At 34.4% G+C, this 24,436-nt stretch overlaps 5 protein-coding genes and 1 long non-coding RNA gene across 13 annotated transcripts; 3 read left to right on the top strand and 3 right to left on the bottom strand.

The window, feature by feature from the left end:
- The first annotated feature begins 320 nt into the window (after positions 1-320).
- LOC108468307 (geraniol 8-hydroxylase-like) lies at positions 321-2,291 on the top strand. The gene is made up of 2 exons (XM_017769196.2): positions 321-1,350; positions 1,427-2,291. The coding sequence occupies exons 1-2, from the start codon at positions 466-468 to the stop codon at positions 2,030-2,032; spliced, it is 1,491 nt and encodes a 496-aa protein (XP_017624685.1). The 5' UTR covers positions 321-465; the 3' UTR covers positions 2,033-2,291.
- A 90-nt stretch (positions 2,292-2,381) lies between these two features.
- Positions 2,382-5,511, bottom strand: LOC108467417 (copper chaperone for superoxide dismutase, chloroplastic/cytosolic). Its single transcript, XM_017768020.2, has 6 exons — positions 5,092-5,511; positions 4,948-4,974; positions 4,716-4,788; positions 4,471-4,605; positions 3,496-3,719; positions 2,382-2,838 (listed from the first exon to the last, which is right to left on the bottom strand). The coding sequence occupies exons 1-6, from the start codon at positions 5,353-5,355 to the stop codon at positions 2,575-2,577; spliced, it is 987 nt and encodes a 328-aa protein (XP_017623509.1). The 5' UTR covers positions 5,356-5,511; the 3' UTR covers positions 2,382-2,574.
- A 1,913-nt stretch (positions 5,512-7,424) lies between these two features.
- On the bottom strand, positions 7,425-8,092 carry LOC128296266 (uncharacterized). Its single transcript, XR_008286813.1, has 3 exons — positions 7,957-8,092; positions 7,781-7,873; positions 7,425-7,633 (listed from the first exon to the last, which is right to left on the bottom strand). It is a non-coding gene; the product is annotated as an uncharacterized LOC128296266 (long non-coding RNA).
- A 113-nt stretch (positions 8,093-8,205) lies between these two features.
- LOC108468306 (subtilisin-like protease) lies at positions 8,206-10,416 on the top strand. Its single transcript, XM_017769194.1, has one exon. The coding sequence runs from the start codon at positions 8,206-8,208 to the stop codon at positions 10,414-10,416; it is 2,211 nt and encodes a 736-aa protein (XP_017624683.1).
- Positions 10,417-11,068: 652 nt separating this feature from the next.
- LOC108469057 (subtilisin-like protease 4) lies at positions 11,069-13,464 on the top strand. The gene has a single exon (XM_017769947.2). The coding sequence runs from the start codon at positions 11,200-11,202 to the stop codon at positions 13,462-13,464; it is 2,265 nt and encodes a 754-aa protein (XP_017625436.1). The 5' UTR covers positions 11,069-11,199.
- A 1,106-nt stretch (positions 13,465-14,570) lies between these two features.
- Positions 14,571-19,458, bottom strand: LOC108470162 (uncharacterized). 8 transcript variants are annotated; one of them, XM_053018038.1, is made up of 11 exons: positions 19,232-19,457; positions 18,989-19,111; positions 18,133-18,280; positions 17,103-17,296; positions 16,772-17,023; positions 16,596-16,672; positions 16,293-16,525; positions 16,153-16,199; positions 15,640-15,702; positions 14,988-15,046; positions 14,571-14,912 (listed from the first exon to the last, which is right to left on the bottom strand). In XM_053018038.1, exons 3-11 carry the CDS (start codon positions 18,221-18,223, stop codon positions 14,852-14,854), a joined length of 1,077 nt encoding a protein of 358 aa, XP_052873998.1. In that variant the 5' UTR covers positions 18,224-18,280; positions 18,989-19,111; positions 19,232-19,457; the 3' UTR covers positions 14,571-14,851. The 8 variants fall into 8 exon arrangements, with proteins under 8 accessions (XP_052873998.1, XP_052873999.1, XP_052874000.1 ...); XM_053018039.1 differs by having other exon boundaries at positions 15,646-15,702; XM_053018040.1 differs by having other exon boundaries at positions 16,293-16,516.
- Between the last annotated feature and the right edge of the window lie 4,978 nt (positions 19,459-24,436).

The raw sequence follows: 24,436 nt of genomic DNA, 5'->3' as shown, positions 1-24,436 counted from the left end.
AAGAGAATGGGGGAGTAAAGAGAGTGCATATTTTATTAATCAATCGGAAATGATTACAGTATCTTATTAGAGTCTCTGTTTATAAGTATAAAAATATAAAGAAGTAGTGATTAAATTCTAATAACGATTAGAATTTAAACCTAATAATTTCACATTAATGACCACAATTAAAATATAAAATGTAAAACGTGAGAAACTAGTTTAATCTAAAATCATATATTTGATTTTTATGAGGTGAAATTAAATGAGATTTAATTGGTTTCACAGTAGTATACATTTGTCGTTTTTTTAGCAATTCTTTAAAAGGCAACGCCATAATAAGTTGGAAGAAAATCTAAATTAGTGATTCAATACAGGTCCCAACTTTTCTTGAAGCTGGTCGACTTTTTTATCTTTTTTTTTCCCATTATCAAACTCACCAAGATAGTCAAGGGTTGATGCAGAGCTTGAGAACAAGCAATTAAGATGGATCTCTTGAGTTGGTTAATGTACCTTGTTTCCTACGTGATCTTGTTTCAAGCCCTCCATGCAATCACAAGAAAATTGGGAAGAAGGGCCAAGCTTCCGCCTGGTCCACCAACAATTCCCATCTTCGGGAACCTCTTTCAGCTTGGTGATAATCCCCATAAGTCTCTTGCCAAACTTGCCTCGGTTCATGGGGACATCATGACTTTGAAACTTGGGCAAATAACTACTGTAGTTTTCTCGTCTGCAACGATGGCCAAAGAAATCCTCCAAAAGCATGATGCCGTATCTTGTAACCGAACCGTTCCTGATGCCATTCGTGCCCTTCGACACCACGAAGTCGGATTGCCTTGGATGCCTGCTTCAACCACATGGAGAAATCATAGGAAAATCTGCAATTTGCACATTTTTGCTAGTCATAGACTTGACGCTAACCAATACTTGAGGCGCACCAAACTAGAACAACTCCTCGCTGATGTTCGTCATAGTTCCCGCATCGGAGAAGCTGTTGAGATACGCCAAGCTGCTTTTAAAACTACGCTTAGTTTTATGTCAAATACTATTTTCTCTATTGATTTATCCGACTCTTCTCAAACTTCTGCGGAGTTCCGAGAAATTGTGCAGGGTATCTTGGAAGAGTTAAGAAAACCCAACTTTGGTGATTATTTCCCTATTGCTAATCTTGACTTGCAGGGCAATAGGCGTCGAATGACAATTCATTTAAGAAAGATTATGGATCTTTTCGACAATTTGATCGATGAGCGGGTGGAGTTGAGAAGGATGAGTGATTATGTATCAACTAATGATTTATTGGATACTCTTCTCCAACTCAGTCAAGAAAACAACCAAGAGCTTGACAAAAATCAGATCAAACATTTGATTCTGGTTGCAACTTTATCTCCTTTCTTTTTTTTCCTATTGAAATTTTAAGTCCATAACTTGGTAAGAATTTATGAAACAGGTTTTATTTATAGCGGCAACTGAGACAACTACAAGTACAATAGAATGGGCAATGGCAGAATTACTCCATAACCCCCAAGCTTTACTGGAAGCCCGGAGAGAACTTAAACAAATAATTGGCAAAGGGAACCTGGTGGAGGAATCCAATGTTACTTGTTTACCTTATTTGCAAGCAATTGTCAAGGAAACATTGAGGTTACATCCTCCAGCTCCTTTTTTAATCCCTCGAAAAGCTGAAGCAGATATTGAGGCTCATAACTTCGTGGTTCCAAAGGGCGCACAAGTGTTTATCAACGCATGGGTTATAGGTCGAGATCCCAATTTTTGGGAGGAGCCCGACTTGTTTCGACCAGAAAGGTTCATAAGATCAGAAATGGATGTTAAAGGAAATGACTTTGGACTGATTCCATTCGGAGGTGGGCGACGAATTTGCCCTGGATTGCCATTGGCCATGAGAATGTTGCACTCAATGTTGGGTACACTTATTCATTCATTTGATTGGGAACTTGAAGATGGAGTTGCACCCGAAAACTTAAACATGGATGAAAAGTTTCACTTTGTTTTACAGAAAGCTCAACCATTAAGATCTATCCCACATTCAATTTGATCCTGGTTTTTTCTGTTTGCTGATATTATCTCAAGTACTGGAAATGAATAAGCTTGGATTGTAAAACCTCCAATTGTCCATCAATAAGATCCTGAGAATGGATTATAATGTCTGCTACGGTCTTTTTCTTCATAAAGCTCAGTATCCCAGTTTTATTTTAACAACAATATCATGTTGATTATTTGTATCTATAACTACTGAAGACTTGATGACAAAGTTATTATCGAATTATTTTATATTATATTTCATGTTTTTCAAACATAGTGGGCAATGCTAGCATTCATCATCCACATAAAAAACCATGCGTACCTATTCACTACCATGTCATATGCGGGAGATAATATTGACATTTGAACTCAACAAAGGTTCATTTCGTCAACAACCATAATATCACTGCCACAATACATCTTCTATGTGTATATATATATATATATGGATTAAACAGCTTTTTCCATTGTCATTGAAGCCTAGAGCTCATAAATTATGTGAACAAGAATCCTGGTACCAAGGATATAAGTACATATACCAACTTCGACAAATCCTTAGACCTTAGTAGTGACAAAATCTTTGTCACTTGCTTCCCAGATGGTGGTACCGTCACATGCACATATCTTCTTGTAGTTTTCACCAACCCCAGCACTTCGGGCTATCACTGCAGCCGTCAGACCTGGATCCGATCTATCTTCAGTCTCATAAACAGCTATTGACCGCCCAATGAGATCAGCAACCCTGAGTTGCTGTTCGACACCAGTGTAAAAGGCTTCACCATTCTTATCCACATCTAGAGTTCCCAGGTCGCCAATTGGCTGTAATGCAAAGACAAGATTAAGGAATGAACAGCAAACATGATGGTATGAAAGAATGGATATCAAGATCCTGGCTTTTTATGATTAAATAAATATGTAGTTAACAAAAGAGAGAACATTCCATGTATATTAGAAAAACTCTACGTACTGGTAACTTAAATACTAGCATCAATTTTTTTACAGCAAAGAATAATCTCTCCACAATTTTGCTTTATTATATATATATATATATATACTTTTTGTTTCTCAACAAAGAAGTCTGCAGGCAAGATTAAAAACACTTGGGTCTTTAAGCATATATTCAGTCATTACAGAACTCTAAAATTTATGAACAGAACAAATTCGCTATCAAGTAAATCATTTGAAAAAATCTTAAGGCAGCAGTAAACCATGCCCTTCATTATAGTTGTGCCCTTCAGATAGCATTGAGATAGGTCCATCAACCAGTAAGTTGCATCTTTAACACAAGTGCTACTTTGAATCTCACACTTGCACTTTATACTTACTAAATGAAATTAAACTGACATGCGCGCGAACTCACAGTTAGAAAATGAAATATAAAAATACACAGGCAAAGGGTCGCATGTGAGGTCACTTCATGATTTATGTGAAAAAGAAAAATATGAAATCCGGGATTGCAGAAGTTGGGAAAATAACCTGTTTAGCAGTTCCTTCATTTGATGGATTAAACACTTTCCCTGTACTTGCAGCACCTCTTGTCAGATCACCAAATTCATTAATTGACCAACCGTGTTTTCCAGGTGACAGACCACTAAAACTGGCTTCAATCCTAGCCAGTTCCATACTCACTTGAGCCAATCGAACCACACCAAAAATTTGTGGCCCTTTGAACTCAGCAACAGCTGCAGAAACTAAAAAGTCTGCAAAAGAAGGGCAAGGATAATAATTTGAGAAATTGCAGTTTCATTTGCTGAAATGGGGTGGAGAATTCCATTATATGAATAGCATGCTCAAAAATGTGCCCCAAGAAATCGACTCCCATCAATATATTTATGCTCTGTTTGGGAACATGCCTTTGAGAATTTGGATTTCATTTATCATATAAATGGTAAGAATGAAATGCATATCTTATGGACAAATTAGTTGAGATTCAATATAATATATATTTAAAAAGGCATAAAAACAAGGATTTGTCAACTCCAAAAATATTTTAAGAACTTCAAGTTCATTACCAAACAGACATCTAACAAATCCATGGATTTGAGAAATTATCATGAATGTTACATTTCTAAATAGTTTACTACTCAATTTACACTATTTTTGAAATCCACATCCAAATTCTAAAATCCTAGCTCCCAAACGCTACCTTAGAAAATTGGTACAATTTAAGCACATCATATAAATAACAATAGCAATTGACAGGACATTTCTAAAATTTCAAGGAGTTCCATCAACAAGCTAAATAGAGCATAAATTTTATCATTTTTTAGAACAGTTCAGCATCTTGTTTAGAATGTAGTAAACCATAGAACTGGTTGCTACATAAATTATGAAATTCCATGAGAAACTATGCCTTTCCTTTCTGTCTAGTACCAGCATGCATAAATGTGAGCAAACAACAAATATACAGGTTAATATCCCCAACATAAATACAAGGTAGATTTGACAAACCTTCTGGCACTCCTTGACCTATTAATCTAGCTTTTCGACCAGTCTGCTCCAATGCTTCATTCATGGTTTTCACAGGCGAATTACCAAGTATTCTCACCACTTGATTGCTCAAGTCAACTTCCACACTCTTGACTCCTTTGCATTTATGAACAGAAAATAGACACGAAATAAAAGAACGGCTAAAAAATATCCCTTCAAAGCCTAAAAAAGATTAGTAAATCACAAAATTATCACTATTGCCTTACCATCAACTGTTTGTAGCTTATTCTTGACCGCAGTAACACAACCTTCACATTTCATATCCACCATATACTCAGTCTGATACAACAATTAAAGACCCAACTTTTTAGCATGTCAACAAAATACAATAACCATCCACTTCATGTTCAAGTAAAAGAGGGAGTTGGGGGAGGGGGGGGGGGACTCAATTTATAGGAGAATACTAAATGAAATAGATTAATCAAGATGTTAACTTACAAGAAGGTCAGGCAAGGACCCATTTTCCTGCAAATCCAAGATTGAAAGAAGCAGAATTTATTAAAGATAATAGTAATAGAGAAGAGCAAGATTTGATGAGAAAAGAACTGGGCAGTGCTCAAAATTGGGAATTTGATCAGAAACCTGAGATGGGTTGTGATGAGTAGAGGGTGAATCCATGTTAAGAGCAGTGGGAGAGGTCGCGAAGTTCCTTGTAAGGCCTAAGCGATTGGGTGGTGAAGAGAGGAAAGGGAGGCTTTTTGCGTTGGGGAAATGAGAAGAATTGCGAGAAGAGGAGAAGGAAGAAGAAGAAGAAGAAGAGAAAACAAAGGCGGCAGGCAGAGCAGAGGCAGAGGCAGCGGCTATGGCAGTGGCAGTGGCAGGGGTCAGCGACCTTAAAAATGCCATAGCTTTTGTTTGGCAATTTTTTACTTTTTGATGGTTAGGTGAAGGTGCGGTTCGTCGAGAGTCGCGAGTTGGCTCGCTTTCCAGATGCTTCTAATCTCAACTTGTAACTTGGAACTAATGCATGATAAATTTAAGGAGCTAATTCTGCACGCTGTAAGGGGACTAAATATATGAGATTTTACTTATTTTTATTATTAATAAAGGTATCTCCAAACAAATGTCAACTAATCAGAGTGGCGCAGCGGAAGCGTGGTGGGCCCATAACCCACAGGTCCCAGGATCGAAACCTGGCTCTGATAGTTTTGAAATTATTTTTCATATTTGTTTTGGGCCAAGAGCAATTATTTTTTACTCAATATCCTAATTATAGTAATTAGATTGAAATTATGAATATAAAATTAAATAAAAAAAATCTGCACATATTTTTCAATATAATTACTTGTTAAAAATAAATTATTTTTATTATAGGGTGTGATAAAGAAAATATAAGATATGTTTATTAATCTTTAACAAAGTTCAATTGAATTGATACGTAAATAATAATATTTTCCTAAATATAATTTGTATTAAATTCAACCTATTTACGTTAAATCATTTGTAGAGCAAAATCATAATAGGTATAATTATAACCTGATAATAGGATAAAGATTGTTAATTACTTATGCAACTATGAGAGATTTTTATTTCATTGTAAATGTATACCTAATACCTCCCCATTTCTTTATTTATTAACATGATTTTTATAACTTAATTAAAACTTAAAACTTTCAACTTTAAACTCCTACTCTTACTAATTTCTATCAATTTTTTTATTTTAACATCTTTATTTTCTATAAATCAATCTCTCAACAATCTAATCAAAATTTCATGTTGTCAATTTTTACAAATAATACTCAGTAGGGCTGAGATTTTTAAATAATAATAAAGATTACTTATTCTTTAACTTTTAAGTATAAGTATTAAATCTTAAATTTTGTTAAATTATAGGGACTAACAATAATTTTAACTTTTTAAGGGATAAGTTGCTTGGTAAGGAATTCAACTAGTGTTTTTTTTTTTTCTTATCGCCATAGCACAATGGCGAATTTTGTTTTGTTTTGCTTTATAATTTTATTTAATATTTCAAATTACTATTAAAATCATTTAAATTGTTTCATGAATTCAAAAATTAAATGTTGAAAAGTTAATTATTGAATTTTATAAATACTAAATTTATATTATAAATTTGTTTGATAAGCCAAATCTCAAATCTCAAATTTTAAATTTTATTTTATTTTATTTTATTATTCTAAATTTTATTTTATTACTATAATATTTTATATTATTTTAATAAATTTAGATAAAATTTAAAAATAATAATTTGAATTTTTTACTTAAAAGGATAATTGATTTCATTTATGATTTTTTTTTAAGATAAAAGAACTTAAAACTTTTAAATTTAACATTGTTTTGAAAATTTGTATGAAGGAAAATTTTATATGAGTTATTAACACATTTAAAGCTTTGTGCATTTAGAATCTTTACTTTTATTTTTAAGATTTTAATTTATATACTTTTGAATTTAAAAGATTAAAATTATTCTATTAAATTTATTGATGTGATTTTAAAAAAAATTATTCACTTAATAATTATATAACCAATAAAATGACATTATAATAGACATGAATTTAATAGAAGAATTTTAATAATGTTGGCATCGATATTGGATTTGAGCAGGCTGAAGTAAGTTTCTTCTTGTAGTAAAAGTTAGTAAGAGTTATTCCCAATTCTAAACATTGTATAAGAAAAATACTTAAAATGTCTAAATTCTGCACACAATTCCTGTACGTTCTAGATTTTTAAAATTTAGTCCCTCAAATTTTAATTCTAGAAACTTAATCTCTACTTGTTTGATTGAAAATTAAAATCCAATTGGTAACATTGTTATATTATCATATGACTTTTGTTAAATCTGAAATGTGTTTTTATAAAAAAAAATTGTACTTTGTTTTTAAATCAACTATATCAACGTACCTAAAATTTAACAAAATCATCAATTGGACTTTAAATTTGAAATTAAAAGGACTATATTTTTAGAAATAAAAGAAAGAAATAAATTTCAAAGTCCAAAGAGTTAGGTCTGCCTAAAAATAGGACATAGATCATAAAACTAAGAAACTAAAAAAACACTAACATATATATTCAGTCAGAACTTGAATTAATCAAGAAAGAAACATAAAAATAAAAAATCAAACGAACTCTTGATTTCCTTTCTCATGATCCTCATTGCTCCTTGGTTCTGCATCAAATATTTAGAATATACTCTTCATGATCCTAGTTTGTATCTTACAAGTCAAGAAATTCATTGGTAATATTTGGCGATAATATACAGGCAAATATATATATCCCAATATATATCCCATGTCATAGTAAATATAAATGTTACCTTAGGCATTGTCATCATGCTCCTTCCTCCTCACAACTCAATGTCCCATCCTTTGTCATAAGCGTGTTCATCATAGCAATTCGTCCCAAAAGACTAGGCAAAAATTTCCTTAAACACTTACGTAAAATGACCATTTTTTACATAATAAACAATCAAGTAAAACCACAAGTAAATACCAGTTTGACTTTGCTGAAGCAGTTCCCAATGTTCAAATGTATCTGTCATACACAAGGTCCGTCAACACTTTGTTTTCTAACTGGATACAGCAGCGGGGAATACCAAGTTCCCTATGAGCCGACCTAGAGGAACTATCTATATAAGGATATGTATGCATATGGTAGTATACATACAGAGTAATTCAAAAATTAGGATTCTCCGTTCCTTCAATCAATATGAAGAGAAGAAGTACTAAACTGGTGCCAGAAATGGGTGCTATTTGTTTAGTTAATCTTGTTTTCATGTTTATTGTTCCTCTAGCAGTGGCTAGCAAAGAAAATGGGAAAAGCAGCTTGTCAACTTACATTGTTCACCTTAAGAAACCAAAGGGAGTCTTTGCACAAGCAGTAGATTTGGATGGTTGGTATCGATCATTCCTTCCGGTTACCATCCCCGGCCAGAGGACACGGATGGTTTTTTCGTATCGAAATGTGGTTACAGGATTTGCTGCAAAGCTAACAGCAGAGGAAGCAGAAGCAATGAAAAGAAAGGAAGGGATCAAATCTGTTTGGCCTGAGAAAGTATATTCTCTACATACAACACATAGTCCTGACTTCATGGGTTTGCAGCAAAGTCTTGGGTTTTGGAACCAATCAAATTATGGTAGGGGAGTCATAATTGGGGTTTTAGACACTGGAATAACCCCGGGTCACCCTTCATTCAGTGACGAAGGAATGCCGCCCCAGCCAGCGAAATGGAAGGGGAAATGTGAGTTTGAAGGGGGATGCAATAACAAGCTGATTGGGGCAAGAAGTTTTGTAGAAGGTGAGGTTGGGCCACCGGCTGACGAGGAAGGTCATGGCACTCACACAGCAAGCACAGCTGGTGGCAATTTTGTGAAGGGTGCAAATGTTTTTGGCAATGCCAATGGCACAGCAAGTGGGATGGCACCTTTAGCTCACTTGGCAATGTACAAAGTATGTGGAGCGGGTTGTTCTGAAAGTGCAATATTGGCTGCAATGGACGCCGCTGTTGAGGATGGAGTGGATGTCCTCTCACTTTCATTAGGTGGTGGTTCAATTCCCTTCTATATGGACTCAATTGCCTTGGGTGCATTTACAGCAATTCAGAAGGGTGTATTTGTGAGCTGCTCAACTGGAAACGAAGGTCCTTCCTATGGTACCTTATCAAATGAGGCTCCATGGATTCTTACAGTCGGAGCAAGCACCATTGACAGGAGCATAGCAGCTGTACCAAAGCTAGGGAATGGATTAACTTTTGATGGTGAATCCCTTTATCAGCCTAATGATTTCCCTTCAACTTTACTGCCTCTTGTATATTCAGGGGCAAATGGCAAGGCAGCATCGGCATTTTGCGCCCCGGGGTCATTGAAAGATGTTGATGTCAAAGGAAAAGTGGTTCTGTGTGAAAGAGGTGGCGATATAGGAAGAATTGACAAAGGCCAAGAAGTAAAAGACAATGGTGGCGCTGCCATGATCCTCATGAATGACAAACTTAATGGTTTCAGCACCATAGCTGATCCTCACGTACTTCCTGCAACCCATGTGGGTTACGAGACTGGTTTGAGCATCCGAAAGTATATAAACTCGACCATAAATGCAACAGCTACAATCATATTCAAAGGTACAGTACTAGGAAAGCAAACTGCTCCTGAAGTCACTTCTTTCTCCTCAAGAGGCCCAAGTTTGCAAAGCTTTGGGATCCTGAAACCAGATATAATTGGTCCTGGTGTAAGCATTCTAGCTGCATGGCCAGTTTCAGTAGAAAACAAAACAAATACAAACTCAACATTCAACATGATTTCTGGCACTTCAATGTCTTGTCCTCATCTCAGTGGCATTGCTGCTTTACTCAAAAGCTCTCATCCAGATTGGTCTCCAGCTGCTATAAAATCTGCGATCATGACTACAGCTAGCTTGGTTAACCTGGGAGGTAACCCCATTGTTGATGAAACAAACACTACTGCTGATATCTTCGCGACTGGTGCCGGCCATGTTAACCCATCTAAAGCAAACGACCCTGGCCTTATCTATGATATCCAACCTGATGATTATATCCCTTATTTATGTGGCTTGAATTACACTGACGAGGAGGTAGGAACAATTGTGCAACAAACGGTGAACTGTTCCAGTGAATCAATAATAGCTGAAGCTGAGCTAAACTATCCCTCATTTTCTATATTATTGGCGGAATCTGGTGGTTCTCAGACATATACGAGAACGGTGATGAATGTTGGACCAGCAAGCTCATCCTATACCTATGAAGTGTTTGTCCCAACAGGGGTGGATGTTAGTGTAAAACCGGAAGAGATTGTTTTCACAGAGGTGAACCAAAAGCAAACCTACTCGGTTACATTTAGCAGGCAAAAGAATATCTCCTTGCCATTTTCCCAAGGACTTTTAAAGTGGGTTTCTGCTCAACATGATGTTAACACCCCAATTGTTGCCATTTTTGAATAAGCAATAGTTCCAGCAGCCCCCATGCAAGGCCAACTTTTCATGCAAAAAACTTGTTACTGGTATTTATTATTCCTAGTTCACAAATTACAATAGTCTCTCTTTTATATGTTTTTCCTTCAATAAATGTTAAAAGTGAAACAAAATCCTAGTTTGCTTTCATCCACTCGTGATTTCGTGTTTCAAGTTCCAAGTTTTTTTTCTCATGTTATTGGTTTTGAGTTCATACGCCATTCTTGCAATTGCTATTTATGAATAGGGATTGAAGTTATATTGCAAGTTGAGATTATATAGGGAAATTGAATGAACTGGCTTGGACCATTTCAGCCAAAACACCATGGATTTCAAGCCACGTCTGTTCGCACCATATGCATGAATATTATTATATTATCAGCAACTGGCTCAAATATAGAAAACAAAGGAGTCTTTGAAAGGACTCAGTCATGGTAGTGAAGAATTTTAAGAGAAAAAATGTAGAGGCAAGAATATAAAACAAGGATGGTTCATTATTCCGTTGTACCCCTAAATCAACGCTCAAATAAATAAAACACTCAAAGGCGGCATCTCAGTTGCCGGTTAAACTATTACTGGATAAATACAAACTAATGGGGTGAATATAATAGTCCAACACTGGATGTCAACATATATTGAGACTCACATGAGAAACCGGCCATCTTTCTCCCTCTTGATTTGTATATATAGGCAGAGTAAGGAAGCTTCGGAAACACACAAAAAAAACCTAAATATTCTTATAACTTGCTAGAGAAGAGCCATTTCCCATCCAAGATGGATATGAGTTACTTCATCTGTTTCATTTTCCTGTTCAACTTTCATTCCTTGATTGTTCGAGGAAGTAAATTTTCTTCTGCAAAAGAGATTGAAAAGAATAAGTTGCAGACTTACATTGTCCGAGTTGAGCAGCCTGATGTAGGAGTTCTTGGACAATCAGACAATCTGGATGTAGAAAGCTGGCACAAATCTTTTCTTCCATTGCATACTGCAAGCTCAGATACGCAGCCAAGGATGGTTTATTCGTACAAAACGGTCATCAGCGGCTTTGCAGCTAGACTGACAGAGGAGGAAGTGCAAACCATGGGAACAAAAAAGGGGTTTATCTCAGCACATCCTCAAAGGATACTGCGTAAACAGACAACACACACTCCTCGTTTCTTGGGGCTGCAACAGGAACTGGGAATTTGGAAAGAATCAAATTTTGGAAAAGGTGTGATAATTGGCGTGCTGGATGGTGGAGTTTTGCTTGACCATCCTTCATTCAGTGATGAAGGAATGCCACCTCCACCGGAAAAATGGAAAGGAAAATGTGAATTTACAGCCTGCAACAACAAAATAATTGGCGGAAGGTCCTTCAATATTGATGGAATTATGACCAAGGGAAAGGTGGTTGAACCACCTAATGATGAAGATGGACATGGGACTCACACAGCTAGCACTGCTGCAGGTCGGTTTGTAAACTATGCTGATGTGCTGGGAAATGCCAAGGGTATGGCCGCAGGGATGGCACCACTTGCTCACCTGGCAATTTATAAAGTATGCTTCGGAGAAGACTGTGCAGAGAGCAACATACTAGCTGCATTGGATGCCGCTATTGAGGAAGGTGTCGATGTGCTTTCACTTTCTCTCGGGGAAGAAGCAGTTCCCTTTTTCCAGGACAGCATAGCCATAGGCGGATTTGCAGCAATGAAGAATGGAATATTTGTTAGTTGCTCAGCTGGAAATTCTGGCCCTTCCAACACCACATTGTCAAATGAAGCCCCATGGCTTCTCACAGTGGGAGCAAGCACCATAGATCGAAAAATTGTAGCCACGGCAAAGCTTGGAAATGGAGAAGAATTTGATGGAGAATCCGTTTTCCAACCCAATGACTTTCCTTCCAAGCTGTTGCAACTTGTTTATGCCGGCATGAATGGTAAACAAGAGTCTGCATTGTGCGGTGAGGGAACATTGAAAGGTATAGATGTCAAAGGCAAGGTGGTTTTATGTGAAAGAGGTGGTGGAATAGCAAGAATTGCTAAAGGACTGGAAGTGAAAAATGCTGGTGGTGCTGCTATGATTCTTATGAATCAAGAAACCGATGGCTTCAGTGTTTCAGCCGATGTTCATGTTCTTCCAGCAACCCATGTAAGCTATGCTGCTGGGTTGAAGATAAAAGCTTATTTAAATTCAACAGCAGCACCTACAGCGACAGTCTTATTTAGAGGAACCGTCTTAAGAGACCTGTCATCTCCCTCTGTTGCTTCCTTTTCGTCAAGAGGCCCCAGCCTGGCGAGCCCTGGCATCCTGAAACCGGACATTATAGGCCCTGGCGTGAATATTCTGGCAGCATGGCCATTTCCTCTTGACAATAACATGAACTCAAAATCCACTTTCAATATAATGTCTGGCACATCAATGTCATGCCCTCATCTCAGTGGCATTGCAGCCTTACTCAAGAGCTCTCATCCTACTTGGTCACCAGCTGCCATTAAATCTGCTATGATGACTTCTACTGACCTATTCAATACCGGAGGCAAACTCATTGTTGATGAAACACTTCAACCTGCCGATATGTTTGCTACTGGTGCTGGCCATGTTAATCCGTCCAGGGCAGATAAACCAGGATTGATTTATGATATCCAACCAGATGATTATATTCCATATCTTTGCGGTTTGGGCTACAAAGATGAGGAAGTTGGTATAATTGCACATAGATCAGTCAAGTGCTCGGAAAAACCAAGTATACCGGAAGGAGAGCTAAACTATCCTTCATTTTCCATCAAACTCGGACCATCTCAGACATACACAAGGACTGTGACAAATGTTGGTGAGGCAAATTCAGCCTATGAAGTTAACGTTTGGGCCCCAAAAGAGATTGATGTGATTGTGAAGCCTAGTACACTATACTTCACAGAGATAAACCAGAAGGCAACTTACTCGGTAACATTTACTCGAGTTGATTCAACTTATAAAACAGGTGAATACACTCAAGGGTTCATCAAATGGGTGTCTGCTAAATACTCTGTTAGGAGCCCAATCGCAGTAATGTTTGAGTAAGACATAAAAGCAAGCAATCAAATGTATTCTCATAGAAATCTACAGCTACTACAAGATGCTATTGCAGTCTTGTAATATCTTAATATTTCTCTATTTTTATTCAACAGGTTCTTCCGTTTGCAAAACAAGCAAATTAAGTCCATACCAAGTGAAAAGTAGATGTGGCCCCTCACTTTATTCCTAATGGTTATAAAACAATAAAATTATCAAATAGAACTGGTCAGCATGAACTTATAACAGTTGATGAAGAAGATTTTGAAGGATAAGTGGGCATTAAGTTGAAGTTTTTCTTTCTGGATTCATATTTTAATCGTCAACTACTGCAAATTTATCCTAAATATTCCAAACTTAATCCCAAGAGCAAAGATTTTAATAACCAAATTTCTCATACCAAACATACTATGAAGAAATACACCTACATCTTAATCCTGGAAATCACATGATTTCAACTAACAACGCCATCAAGCATTCTTACTCTTCAAATTCTTGTACTAGTTTTCTTGCCAATCCCATCTGACTATCTAAAACTCTTTAACCATTTATACATAATCCATCGATCAAAGTTCTATACTCGTAAAAAGTAAAATTTTAAATTCACTTGTTAGTTTGACTTCACTTTGTTTTAAAACTTTTCATAATTTTATTTCTTTTTTAACTAAAAAAAAAAATTCTATTTTTCGTAAAAGCTTATATATGTTTTTTCTTCAACTTTCCATGTTAATCTAACCAAAAAATCAAAACCATCTCAACCGTTTATTATTTCTATATGTTCTTTCTTCAAATTTCTTTTAAATACACACTCAATAAATGCTTTCAACTTATATCCTAACATGAATATAAAAAAAAATAATCCTTTAAAAAAAGTTTTCAAACACATGAAAATCTTGAAATTCACATGAAACACATACCAAAGTTCGAGTTCAAATAGCATAGTAACAGAGAATATCATGAAAATAAAAAGGATTATAAATCAAATTCGAATTTTGGAATTAATAAATATAGTGTTATAGCATAAGTCAAAACTCAGCTTCTTGTTCTTCCCATAATAGAAAAAGGGTAATGCAGCTATTCTTTATCTATTAGGTGTGTGTGAGAGAGAGGGAGAATGTTAAAAGTTGGGGCATGACATTGCCATTGATTTCTGTACAAATTTGCAAGTTGCCCCTTGTAAAAATACTACAATCAGTTCATAGAATAGAGTACATAAATGTGTACAACATGACAAAATTATGTGTCTAAATTGTATCTCAATTCTCAAGTATCAGATTCAATTAACAATTTTTACTTACACTTAATAACCACCTTGAGGTCAATTTGAGCTCCACCAGATGATAATGGACGGGAAAAAAAAAACCACGATCTCTCAAGCACTGGAGCTAGAAACAATCTAGGACAAGTTATGTGTCCTCTTACGAGAATGGCGCCGGTCGGTTACCAAACTTGTGTTTCTACAAATGCATGAAGCTAAGCAAGTAAAGAAAAAATCAAATTGAAATATTCAGTACTAAATTTGAATTACTCACGAATCATCTCCATGCTTTCCACTTGTTGACTCTTGCACTGTCGGAGATGGTATCATCACCTGCCAAAGATACATTACTATATTAAAAACATGAGGTTCAGCATGTATGTCAAAGCTTGTGCCACACTACTAGACCAAGCTACGGTGTATAACAAGTCAAATTTCCTAACTCCCGTGGGGCAGATAAAACTAAGTTCATCCATTCATTCAGTTTATTTCCTTTATTATTGTTACTTCCCTGGTCATGGGAGTAAGTTCAGCATTAAAAAAAAACTTAAAAACCAATCAGAGAAACATGCACAGATATTCATTCGCTGCTCCTAGCGCAATAAAGGGTCAGGCCAAAGGCCAGACTTGGATGAAAGAATTTCTATGAGTACACATTTTCTTTTCGTACAGAGATGAGCTACTTGTCTGCCTGCTAGTGTTTCATAACTCTTAAGACAATCAGCCAAACTATCCCAAATAGGACCCCGGACATCTTGGCAGATGCAATTAGCCGGTGGTAGCATGTCATAAAAATAAGCAACTTCTATTAAATTATTTACACAATTAATTGACCAGGAAACTGATACAGTACTGCATTGCATTGACAGATCCAGGTAGCAGATATAGTATACAAATAACCAGTCAGAGTTATTAATAGAAAGTACACTGACAGGGCGGCATAGTTGTTTGCTTGTTCTGCCATGAGCTTCTAGGTACTCTTCATATGTCTGCAAGCAAAATAAGGAGTAAGACATTAAAGGAAAAAAAGAAGAAGAAAAGGTTAAGATATAACCGAGCAAGACTATTCTGAGAGAGAAAGAAGGGGGGGTTCTTTTGGTGATAAAGCAGAAACTGCGGCGCTTCATCTGCAGATTGGTCATGCATCGGCCAAAAGTTTAATAAAGTGTGCCAATCTTTATGTCCACAGTTGATCAAGGAAAAACAACGCATTGAGCACATGAAACATGTGGCAGGATTCACTGTGCTGAATTCTTTGTAAAGGAAGAGAAGTGGAAAGTTAGGGTGACAGGGCTCTTGGTAAATACTAACCTGAGAAATCTAGCTTCTCTGATTAATCACATTATATATGACGACAAGGAACATATCCGCTTAGCAAAAGAGCATATAAATTAAACTTCAACAGAATATAAAATAGAGCTTAGACAGGTTCCCAATACCATTTCAAGGAAATCATCCTCAGTCAAGGTACTAGCAAGTGGGCTTTCTGCACATAAACACCAAGCATCAAATTGAGTAGACATATCATGGTTTATTTGTAGATTGGTGAGATTTCTGTTGATGCGAGAATTTTTCATACTTGCAACCTTTGATGTTCCCATACTGGTAGGAAAATACTCAGTGGCCAAAGTATGCGGATGTGTTAAATGGAATCTATTTGGGTCCGCCTGATGCTGATAGAGGAAGGGATTGTAAGGCATGGGTGTACCAGGCCAAGGCACATGCAGCGGAGGCACACTATAATCTTGATCTCCTAAAGAATATGGATGTTCTAGGCAAGGCCTCTTTGAAGCTAGATCATCCCTGGTATAACTAATCCAGCATGAGTTCACAAAATTCAACAACGCTCATGATTTTAATAGAACATGCAGCTTGGAGATACCTTTTCAGCAAAACATCCACATCATTACTCATATCAAGGAGCTCACAAAGAGCTTCCCCTATATCTTGAGGTAATTCCTAAAAAGAAAACATGAATAAAAATATTACTGTGAAGGAGAGGGATGCTTAGTTATAAGAAGAAGAAGAAGAAGAAATAATTGTGAATATAAAGGAAACCTGGCAGTCCCTGCTGATTTTGACAGGTTTGTAGTCATTCAATGGGTTCTTAAGGTGTAGAGTCTTTTGGAAAGGCAGGTGATTCAAGCAGAGCCATTTGACCTTAAAACTGCGGCCCCAAGGATTACCTTTACCACTTCCTTGGCTCCAAACATTATCTCGCCTCCATCCAACAGAAGACATCATTTGGGCATAACCTTGGAAGAAACCACTCATGTTGACACTAAATATTAAAATAACACAACCAGAATTCTGCAATACAAGAAAATCCGCCAGAATAAAATATCTAGACATAAATAATTGCATAAGACTAAAATAAGAGGGATTTTACATGAAAAGCATCTTCTAGAATTGGTTCATTCATGACTTGAGTAGCCCAAATTCCTTTGTCAATTGATAGTTGAATATTTTGGTGGTTCAAACTCTTAATGATGAAATATCTTGTATTACACAATTTGCCCCTTTTCTCTGCCACATGAGAATGCTCTAGGTCTTGTGCCTTAAAGAGATAGCCATCCTCATTCTCTGACATAAACCAGATTCATACAATGAATAAAACTTGAAAATACAAATTAAAAGAGGCTGTTACCATGTAATTGATTCTGTACGGTTCAAGAACATGAAAATCATTAAAAGCACAAACCTGCACTTTAGTACATATCTTAACTCACTTCATCACTTTATCATAGTGTGTGAATATATGCATGTATATATATTAGAGAGAGAACTCAATGCCGATGTCAGCAAAAACTAGATGGACTGTAACAAAACTTGGCCACTGGAACCAACTCACCAAAAATTAAAGAAGAAAAAGATTAAATAGTTTCTAAACTCTATTGACAATGTATACTTTCCTAAATACTGTATCACAAAGTAAAGTGAAAAGATTTCAACAAAGCTGGATCTCTATGCTGCTTGTTTTCTGTTTAACGTCTTATCTTTACACAACCATTAGCCAATCAAATGAGAAAATGGGATCACTTCTTATGGATTCACATGCAAGAAAATATAGTTATGATCATACAGCCATGATAGAACCAATAATGCAAATAAAGGAGGCTACAACTCGTACACATATTCAAAACCTGATAAACAATAACTGCTCTCATTATTTATAGCATAATAGGACTTCAAAATTATGTGTCCCAAAGTGCGATATGTAGGTTCTGAGCAAGTTAAAGAGAGAGGGAGATCATAAAACTTCTTTTTCTAGTCTTAAAATAATTCTAGGCCTACAACCAATGAACTAAAATCATGTTCAACATAAGATGTAAACATATACATGGGAAAGATGAATTTCAGATCAATTAAAGGTAGAAACATATAATGATGTCTTAAACAAGAAGAAGCCATAATTTTACCTAAATCATCTGAATTTCCCATGTCATTTTTCCATTCAGTCACCGATGAATCAACTACAGATGCATTTTCTCTTGCAGTATCAGAAGACATATCCTTATTCACCTCCAATCACAATGCAGATTAATGAAAAAGAAATCAAGCCAGACTCTGCGGAAAGACAATGCAACTGTATTTAAAAAATATATATATATATTTAGCAATCCAATTCAAAAAAAAAAAAACAGTGTTCAGTATCCAGAATCTCTACCATCAGCAGCAGTAACCGGATATGGACTATGGGCAGAAGGAAAGAAGTATTAAATGTAAAAGAAAATACAACTTTTCTAGGCTAAACATGAACTATTACTTCAAGTTACCTTATAGCAAAATTAGACATGGAGAATACCCAAAAAAAAAAAATCATACAGAAAAGCAATTTAGTAAATAAATAAAGAAAAAAGTAGGATATAGTTACAGTAATAACTAATAAGTAAATACAGTTTCTTTTTGTTAATCCCATTAAAAGAATTTTCAAGGAGAATGTTTGGAAATGTATTTTGCATCACAAGTCTATTCTATTCTATTCGTCCATTTAATTTTTTAGTATACCATTAAGGCCGAACGCATAACAAATAAATTCTCATGAATAAATAAAAGAATTAATACTAAGATAAATTATAGCCAATTCCTTATATTCATAGGCGAAATGAATTTTGTAAAGTTAATATTCAACATTAGGGAAATTTCAGAAAACAATTCAAAACTAATTATGTAAAGGAATTCCTCCCATTTTCCTTCTACTATTGTTTCTCAGCAACCAAGCAGAAGGTAAAGCGAAAAAATATTAAGAGAAAAGAAAGAAGTGAAAGCGAGTACCTGTTTAAGAGGGAAAACCAAACAGAAAGCAAAACAGGAGTGTTGAAATTGAAGCTGAAGTTGAAGTGGAAGTGGAAGTGGAGGTACCAAGTGATTGGCTATGTATTAGTGTCTTGGCCTTGCCTGTAGTAAATGAACCCTAACTTTTGTTTCCCTTTTTTGTTTTTCTTTTTTTTTTTTTTTCGATTTTCATTTCTTGGAATTGAACCTTCCAAATTATACGCCGAGTATAGGTAACTTTACCTCTTTATTTTTTCCCATTTGCGGGTCTTGAGATTGGCGATCCAGCAGCTGCTTTATGTTGGTTTCGGCTGAAGGTGGACAGATCGGAGAATGTTGCGTGTGTTCGTGAATCACAGACAATGCGCGCAAATTAGATTTAAACTGGGCCTTCTCAGTTCCAGGTTCTATATTTGGGCTGTAATTGCCCTGAGGCCTCAGCCATGCACTTGGGGAGAACAGTTTAATCGGTTGATATCTTTTTGGAATTGATTTAATCAATTTTAATATGAGAAAATTGATTTAATTGATTTTAGTTAAGAAAATCGATTTAAAATCAATTTTGATTCGGTCGATTATTTTGATTAACTGATCTTGAGTAGATTGGGTTTATATGGTTAGATATTTATTTTATATTATAAAATAAGTCTATTTATTTGATCGATTTAATTACAGGATTTAAAAATTAATAATAGATTAAACCAAGATCAAAACCGATCAAACCTCTCCATCTGACTAAACCGAAACAAAAAAAAATTTAGATTAAACCCAAAAATTGCTCTCCCTTATCGCTATTTTTCATATTTCAAAATTCAAGTTTCATTGTTAACACTATTATTCTTCTTGTTAAATTTATTAGTATGACATTTTAAAATAAAAAAAAAACACTTAGTAGTAATATAATTGAAAATTGTTGTAATTAGACTTATCCATAACTTCGGCTACAACCCAGTTCCTAAGCCCAAGCCTTTTTTCTACCCAACCCAACCAAAAAGCTTATTTCACTGTTTAAAAAATAATGAGTGAATTCGAGCCAAGTTGACTCACATCGTACAAAACTTTGTCTAAGTCCAGCCCAAGTTAGCTCACCTAATTCATGGACAAATTTAATTGTAATGAACCGAAATTTAATAAAATAATTTTAACATATTAACGGCTAAATTTAAATTTGAAAATCTACCAAATGAAAAAATTAAAATTTTCAAAATAAAAATAAAAATTAAATTTTAAATTTATGAAGAATAAATGTACTTATTACATATTTTAGTATTAAATTAAGGGTAAATTACACCAACAGTCACTCAACTTTAGGGTAGCTAACAAAATAGTAACCTAAGTTTCATTTAAGTCACTCAACTTTTGAAAAATAACAAAACAGTGGCTAACGGTTACTGATTAAAATTTCCCGTTAGTGTTTTAACGGGACCGCTGATAGGGCAAGTTAACTAATAATGTGGCCAGTTAACTTGTCACGTTAGATGTCTACAATGAAAACCCCCCCAATTTAAGAAGAAATTGAAAAAAAAAACCTTAATAACATAAGAGGAGGAGGAGGAGAAGAAGAGATTGTAAAAAAAAAAATCTTTTTTTGTTGGAAAATATGGACATCACATATATAATAAGGGTAATTACATGTTATTATTTACTATCATTATAGGTTAACCCAAATTAAAAGTGATCTAATTTGGTTAAAATTTTATTGGGCTTTAATTATTAAATAAAGTATTGATCAAATATATGTAGATACTCTAGTAATTGAGTTCTAATCAAATTCTAATTAATGATGGGCTAATTAGAATTTGATTAGAACTAATATATCAATGTTATAAATATTAGGGTTATGGTCCCCAAATTATACACAAGATATCTTTTCTAATATCCCATCATTAGGAAAGAGAGAGCAGATATTCTCTGAATTTCTTGTGTGCTAATTTGGAAGATCAAATCCCCAATATCTAGTAAAACTTCAAGAAATTCATGGATTTAGGTACGCTTCCGCATCCAGTTTTGTTCTTGATTTATTTTTGATGATTTGACATGATAGATCCTAGTTTATTAAGTTTTATTTTAGATTTATTTTATAAATCTAACAAGTGGTATTAGAGCCTCGTCATGTTGAATCATTGAGAATGAATTGATTCTCTATTAATTTTGATTGATTTGATTTTCAAATTTCATAGTATGATATTTCATGTTGAATTTTTTAAATTCTTGATAAATTTCTTTTAAGTTTTGCTTAATTACAATTCAATCCTTTTAGGGTTTATACATAAAAGATTTCACTTTTCTTTTGAAATTGAAATTACTGTGGACTAAACCTACGTAATTTCTACTTTCAATTTTTGATATTGTCTTTTGTAAATTACTATCTTTCAATTCACAATGACCTAACCCATGTGATTTTGACTTCAATTGATTTGGTCCGGTAATTTATTACCTATATATGAATATTATTCTTATAAAATATAAGTTAATGCTTGACTATTAAAACGTGATTGATAATTAATCATTAATGGTGATTGATTATTAATCATTAATTTTATGGATTTATTATCATAACTTTTTATTATGTTTTGGCTAAACATATTAGTTTGATTATGTTAGCAAAATTTATGATTTGTTTATATGACTAATTTTTATGTTATCAATTCTTTTAAGAATCAAGTTTTGTCTATAAGAAAATATATATATATATATATATATATATATTAAGATCAATGATTTGCAAATTACCTTAAAGGTTATAAGTTTTTTTTTGTTGGTTACATGAATTTATATTTAGTGGTTATGGATTTGTTTTTAAAATATTTGTATGTATAAAGAAGTTTTATGGTAATTTCATTAGTCATGAATATAAATTTTGAGTTTACATGACATATGTAAGGAAAATCAGTATTATTTTTTATTATATAATTGTGTGTAAATATTGTGTGTGTATATATTATATGCATATCAATGATTTTGAGGATTAATGCATGATTATAGTTGGCGTGAATAGGTGTTTATAATCATTATTCAATAAGATATCTTTTATAGTTTAATTGGTGAAATTAAGTTTTGATGGATATCATTGAAGTTAATTTTTTTTATGGTTATATATTCAAATTTATGGGCGCTTTGGTGCAAGATAAATTAATATTTAATGTTTAATGCTTTGCATCATAGTTGCTGTTGAAATTTGCCAATTGTGCAGCCTATTTTGATTCCTTTTCTTGGCATAATTGCTTATTTTTAAGTTATTAATATTAGTCGATGAATTTCAATTATCTATGCTGCCAAGATATAAACACATATATACTTAGTTTTAAGTTTGGTCGAATAATATTTGGATTTGACATATTATTATTTCTAATATTCGTTAAATTATATTGATATAGTCTATGGTATGAATTTTGGGGTATGTCAACTATTATGGTTTTATTTATGAGATATATTGAATTGAAGTTTTTATTTCAAATATTCATTTGAATCTCTGTTTAATCATAAATACAAGTTTGGATTTACGTGATATATGTAGGGTACGTTTTTTTTCTATTTGATTTTAAATATATGTATATACGTGAATTATTTTGGTGTTTTGTCTATGCCAAAATTATGAATACATGTGCTTGTTAATTATTTGGCATTGGATTACTACATTATTTCCGTTCGGTTTTGACATATATGGTTATATATATATATATATATATATATATCAGTTAAAGATTAAGGTTTTGGGTTTTTTTATTGTGCTATTTAGACAACCTTATTTTGGGTTATTTAGGAAACTATATAGCAATAAAAAATTAGTTTTGATCTTTAACTGTTATGAAAATTTCAAATTTGAATATTGGTATGCTTATATATATATTAAAATAACTTAATCTAAGCAATAAGTCACCAAAGTGATTTTTTTGTATAAATTATTTTGTTTTAAAATATAAAAGGTTGTGTGCATGTAACTTAAGTTATGTTTGTAACACCTCTAACCCTTATCCATTGCTGGACTAGGGTTATGAGGCATTAGCAGACCTATCGGAACATTTTATAATCATTTCACAAATATCATTCACACATCATAGCATTATAGTCAAACATCATCACAAAGTACCTTTCTTAGGTCAATGAGACCTTAAACATGCTTTAGGAAAGAATCGGGACAAATCCAAACACATACAAAATCTCTCGAAACTATACAATTTTTCCAAGTTACAAAGGTCACATGCCCGTGTGAACAGGCCGTGTGCCTCACACGGTATTATACATGCCCATGTGTCAAAGCCGTGTCAAAACAGGGCATACATATTGACTTATCTACACGACCGGAGACATGCCTGTGTACGTTGGCCATGGTCGAAACTGACTTGGGTCACACGGCTAACCACATGCCCGTGTTTATAGCCCATGTACCGTTCGAAATGGCCATACACGCCCATGTGCCAAGGCTGTGTGCCTTACACGGCCACCAAATACGTCTGTTTGTCTAGGTTGGGCTTGAGACTGACTTTAAATTGTAGGACTACCCTAGGGGACACACGGTAGTGTAACATGACCGTGTGTCACACATGGTTGAGACACATGCATGTATCTCTGCCCGTGTGGACAAAATAGGCTACTTGACAAGCCATTTTGCCACCCTATATGCATAAGCTTTTAAGGCCACATTTCATAACCCAATATGCAACCAAAACATTTCCAAAACAAGCATCACTCATACTCAAATATCAATAATCATTTTCATACATAATTCCAACTCAAACATACTAATTCTATGTAACTAATTCATACCATGAACACATGATTCATATCACATTTATAACCATTTCAACCACAAAACTAACTTACCAAAAAAACCATTTCACTAGGCCATATATATACACCAAATTTACCATTTTTGCATCACACATCATATACCAAAATCAAACCATAAGTTTAACCATAATCAAGCCATATCTCATGGCATGATATACCCATATCAAAACACACCACATTAATCCTAGCCTATACATGCCATACTTTGATATATACATTTTCAAAAGGTACCAAAAATAGAGTTGGATAGCGTGGTGATGATCCTCGACGATCCCCAAGCTTCCGATAGCTTTGATAATCTATAAAACAATTGAAAAACACACAAAGTAAGTTTTCAAAAGCTTAGTAAGACATATACAAATAAACTTATCACATATTACAATTTAAATCAATTCATTCATATGAATCATGGCATAACACAATAGTAAGTTCATATTTCTCATTTAGCTCAATTGTTCATAATCAGTTACTTATAAGTACATCACATTTCCATGTAACTCACATAACAAAAGATCATATTCATACTCACCTTTCATTGTCAAATTCCATATACAGTTCATACGTACCTGAATCAGATATACATTCACATAGTTATTCATTTCTCGGGATGTTCGTTGAATCGTACGGAATCAAATAGGATACGCGGATAGCTCGGAA

The sequence above is a fragment of the Gossypium arboreum genome, chromosome 8 (assembly GCF_025698485.1).
Source record: "Gossypium arboreum isolate Shixiya-1 chromosome 8, ASM2569848v2, whole genome shotgun sequence".
Classification (NCBI taxonomy): domain Eukaryota; kingdom Viridiplantae; phylum Streptophyta; class Magnoliopsida; order Malvales; family Malvaceae; genus Gossypium; species Gossypium arboreum.
This window is presented reverse-complemented; position numbering and strand designations above follow the sequence as displayed.

What these genes read in the sequence shown, in the direction of transcription:
- LOC108468307 (XM_017769196.2), top strand. Translation starts at nt 466, where the DNA reads ATGGATCTCTTGAGTTGGTTAATGTACCTTGTTTCCTACGTGATCTTG. An exon ending in AGATCAAACATTTGATTCTG is followed by an intron (nt 1,351 to 1,426) that starts GTTGCAACTTTA and finishes TTTATGAAACAG; the next exon opens with GTTTTATTTATAGCGGCAAC.
- LOC108467417 (XM_017768020.2), bottom strand. Translation starts at nt 5,355, where the DNA reads ATGGCATTTTTAAGGTCGCTGACCCCTGCCACTGCCACTGCCATAGCC. An exon ending in GGTCCTTGCCTGACCTTCTT is followed by an intron (nt 4,789 to 4,947) that starts GTAAGTTAACAT and finishes TTGTTGTATCAG; the next exon opens with ACTGAGTATATGGTGGATAT. An exon ending in ATGAAGGAACTGCTAAACAG is followed by an intron (nt 2,839 to 3,495) that starts GTTATTTTCCCA and finishes TTTGCATTACAG; the next exon opens with CCAATTGGCGACCTGGGAAC.
- LOC108468306 (XM_017769194.1), top strand. Translation starts at nt 8,206, where the DNA reads ATGGGTGCTATTTGTTTAGTTAATCTTGTTTTCATGTTTATTGTTCCT.
- LOC108469057 (XM_017769947.2), top strand. Translation starts at nt 11,200, where the DNA reads ATGGATATGAGTTACTTCATCTGTTTCATTTTCCTGTTCAACTTTCAT.
- LOC108470162 (XM_053018034.1), bottom strand. Translation starts at nt 18,223, where the DNA reads ATGTCTTCTGATACTGCAAGAGAAAATGCATCTGTAGTTGATTCATCG. An exon ending in GTGGATGTTTTGCTGAAAAG is followed by an intron (nt 16,526 to 16,595) that starts GTATCTCCAAGC and finishes ATGCTGGATTAG; the next exon opens with TTATACCAGGGATGATCTAG. An exon ending in AGGATGATTTCCTTGAAATG is followed by an intron (nt 15,703 to 16,152) that starts GTATTGGGAACC and finishes TTTTGCTTGCAG; the next exon opens with ACATATGAAGAGTACCTAGA.